At 37.5% G+C, this 3057-nt stretch overlaps 1 protein-coding gene across 1 annotated transcript; it reads right to left on the minus strand.

The window, feature by feature from the left end:
- Positions 1-2000: 2000 nt before the first annotated feature.
- LOC107466391 (uncharacterized) lies at positions 2001-2492 on the minus strand. Its single transcript, XM_016085365.1, has one exon. The coding sequence runs from the start codon at positions 2490-2492 to the stop codon at positions 2001-2003; it is 492 nt and encodes a 163-aa protein (XP_015940851.1).
- Positions 2493-3057: the final 565 nt, after the last annotated feature.

The following is a 3057-nucleotide window of genomic DNA, read 5'->3' on the forward strand; positions in this document are numbered from 1 at the left end:
GTCGAACACGTTTAAGCTCCAGTTTAAGGTTAAACTGGAGCTTAAACGTGGAAATTCTCCTTGGTGCAATTCTCATTCTGGCGTTTAAACTGGAGGTTAAACGCCACTTTCAGCTTTGGTGCATTTCTTATTCTGGCGTTTAACTTCCAGTTTAGGGTTAAACTGGAGGTTAAACGCCACTTTCAACATTGTACTCCACATGTGATCTTCAAGCTTCCTTTATAGATTTGGTTGCTTCCTTGCCTAGCCTCTTCTTCCCTGAAATCATCCATACAATTGCATCAAAGTCTTGCAGATTTTCATGAGAAGTCTTCCATTCATAGCATTCAAGTAATATAACTAAAAACTCATGGAATTTGCATCAAAATCATACTGTTTGGATGGTTCATTGCTTTGTTATTCATTTAACCATTCTTGGTTACTTTAAGCTCAAGAAAATGCATAAAACAACTAAAACTAACAGAAAAATGCTAGTGAAATTAGCCTAAGATGCCTTGGCATCACAACACCAAACTTAATACTTGCTTGTCCCTAAGCAAGTCCTGAGTTATTTGAGAAGAAAGTATGAAACAAAAAGCAATTACATTGGCTACATTAGTAAGCACTTGAAGTTCATCAGAAGGGTTTTATGCAGAAAGTTGCAGTATCACTTTTTCATTCTTATCAGGTAAGATTATCACTTTTTCATTGCATTCATCAAACACTGCTATGGCCTCTTGTTATTCTTATGTCCTTGGCACTATTCTCCTTTGTTTTTCTTTTTTTCTTAGAGCTCCTTTGCTCTTTGTTTGCTCAGTGTCATGTGTTGCACAAGCCTTTGGCATTTTCTTTTTCTTATCAGTGCACTACACATATCCACTACAGGCATTTTAGTTCACATTTCTTCTTGAGACATCGGTGTCCAGCACCTCTTTGTGTGACTAAATGTTTTGTATTTAGGTTGCTCTTGATAATGGACTTTTGGTTGATAATCCCGGGTTAGTTAACCCAAGTTACCAAGTGTTGAAACACTCCTCAGAACCTATTCATCCAAGCATATCCTTAATACATAAACACCACAGGCATTTGTCTCAGAAGTTCAAACCATTGGTGCCTAGCTTATTTTCTCAATTTTTTTGATCTGACTAAACAATCAAGCATGCATACCACCACTTAATTCTACTTGATTTGTCACTAATTGAGCCAATTTACTTTTGTTCAAACTTTTCTTTTATTTTTGGAACAGAACAAGCCTGGCAAGCATTTGTTTAAGAAGGTGAAGTTATATCCAAACATCTAGGCATTCATTTTATTCAAAGCAGTAAACAGACAAACATACTAGAAATTTCACATTCCAGAAAGATTCAACAATTACAGTTTAAACCAGAACAAGCATGCTTTTGTTTGCCTTTTTAAAGAATTGTCAAGGAACAACACCACCTTGTGAAATTTCTTGTTTTCTCTTTGTTGCCAGGAAATAATTTGATTTCTCCTTCTTCTCCTAGTTGTTACTTCATGTTTTTTCTAAGATCCTTGTTTCCTTTCCTGCAAAGAGTGATGAAGTTGCTTGCTTCTCAAGCACTTGAGTGGTTAGCTCAATTATGTATGGGCAAGTGTCTGAGTCTTAAGTTGGTGTGTGAACACCAAACTTAGTCTCCTACTTACTCCTGTGCTCTTTGAATTCTTGAATTCTCCTTGGAATGAAGTTGCTGCTAAGGATTTTAAGCATTTCTGTGATTGCTTAGAATGGTTGTTCCTTTCATATAATTCAAAGGTTGTTGTGTTCAGTTGATCTGTATGGTGGAACACCAAACTTAGAGTCACACATTCCCCTTTGAATTATTGATCCACGAATTCATTGTTTGGTGTGAAACACCAAACTTAATTCTTTGCAATGCACAGAAACTACTTCACCTTTTTATTGAAACAATTAAAAGAAACAGCAAAGGGGTATTACCTCAGGTTGGGTTGCCTCCCAACAAGCGCTTCTTTAACGTCACTAGCTTGACGGTTGTCCCTTGTTAGGGTGGATTGTAGTGCTTGATGTCTTCTCCTCTCACTATGAAAACGTCCCCATTTGATTCCTTTATGATTTCCAAATGTTCCATAGAAAGAACTTTCCTGATTGTGAACACTTGAGGAAGCTGTGAAGGAATGGTTTTGAGGCCAGGTGGCATTGGCAGATAATGACTTGATATCACTTCATCTCCCGGAGAGAAACCTTCAGTGAGAATTTTCTTCAGCCTAGAATTGTAGAGCAATACTTTTTGTCCTTCTTCAAATTTCCTTGGGGCTATGTTGCTGTCATGCTTCTTCTTTGCTCTTTCTTTGTAAATTTTGGCATTCTCATAAGCTTCAGCTCTGAATTCTTCCAACTCTTGAATTTGCAACATCCTTCTTTCTCCAGCAGCTTTGCTGTCCAAGTTCAAGATTTTCAAGGCCCAGAATGCCTTGTGCTCCAACTCCAGTGGCAAATGGCAAGCTTTTCCATATACTAGTTGGTAAGGAGACATTCCAATTGGTGTTTTGAAAGCTGTCCTATATGCCCAAAGAGCATCATCTAGCTTAATCGACCACCCATAAGACTTCCCTTCCTTCTTCCTCTGATATGCATCTTCTGAGTATGCCATCCGAACATTTTTTGAACAAGTATGGTTTGTCCCAAATGAAGTATTTGGCATCATTTACTAATTTCTTCTTTTGATGCTTGTTAAATTCCAACGGCAAATTCCCAGTGGCTTTGAAGTTTGCTATGTCTGCAAACCAGGGTGCTTTGTGAATTACCATGAGTTGTTCATCAGGGAAGCACTTATTTATATGTGTGCTTTGTGTGCTTCCTTCTTCACATGGTATTCTTGATAAATGGTCTGCCACCTTGTTCTCTACACCCTTCTTGTCTTTGATTTCAATGTCAAATTCCTGCAACAAAAGAACCCATCTAATAAGTCTTGGTTTGGATTCTTGTTTAGCAAGTAAGTATTTTAAAGCTGAATGATCAGTGAAGACAATGACTTTAGATCCAATGAGATAGGATCTAAATTTGTCAAATGCAAAGACTATTGCCAAGAGTTCTTTTTC

The sequence above is a fragment of the Arachis duranensis genome, chromosome 9 (assembly GCF_000817695.3).
Source record: "Arachis duranensis cultivar V14167 chromosome 9, aradu.V14167.gnm2.J7QH, whole genome shotgun sequence".
NCBI lineage: Eukaryota > Viridiplantae > Streptophyta > Magnoliopsida > Fabales > Fabaceae > Arachis > Arachis duranensis.

What these genes read in the sequence shown, in the direction of transcription:
- LOC107466391 (XM_016085365.1), bottom strand. Translation starts at nt 2,492, where the DNA reads ATGTCTCCTTACCAACTAGTATATGGAAAAGCTTGCCATTTGCCACTG.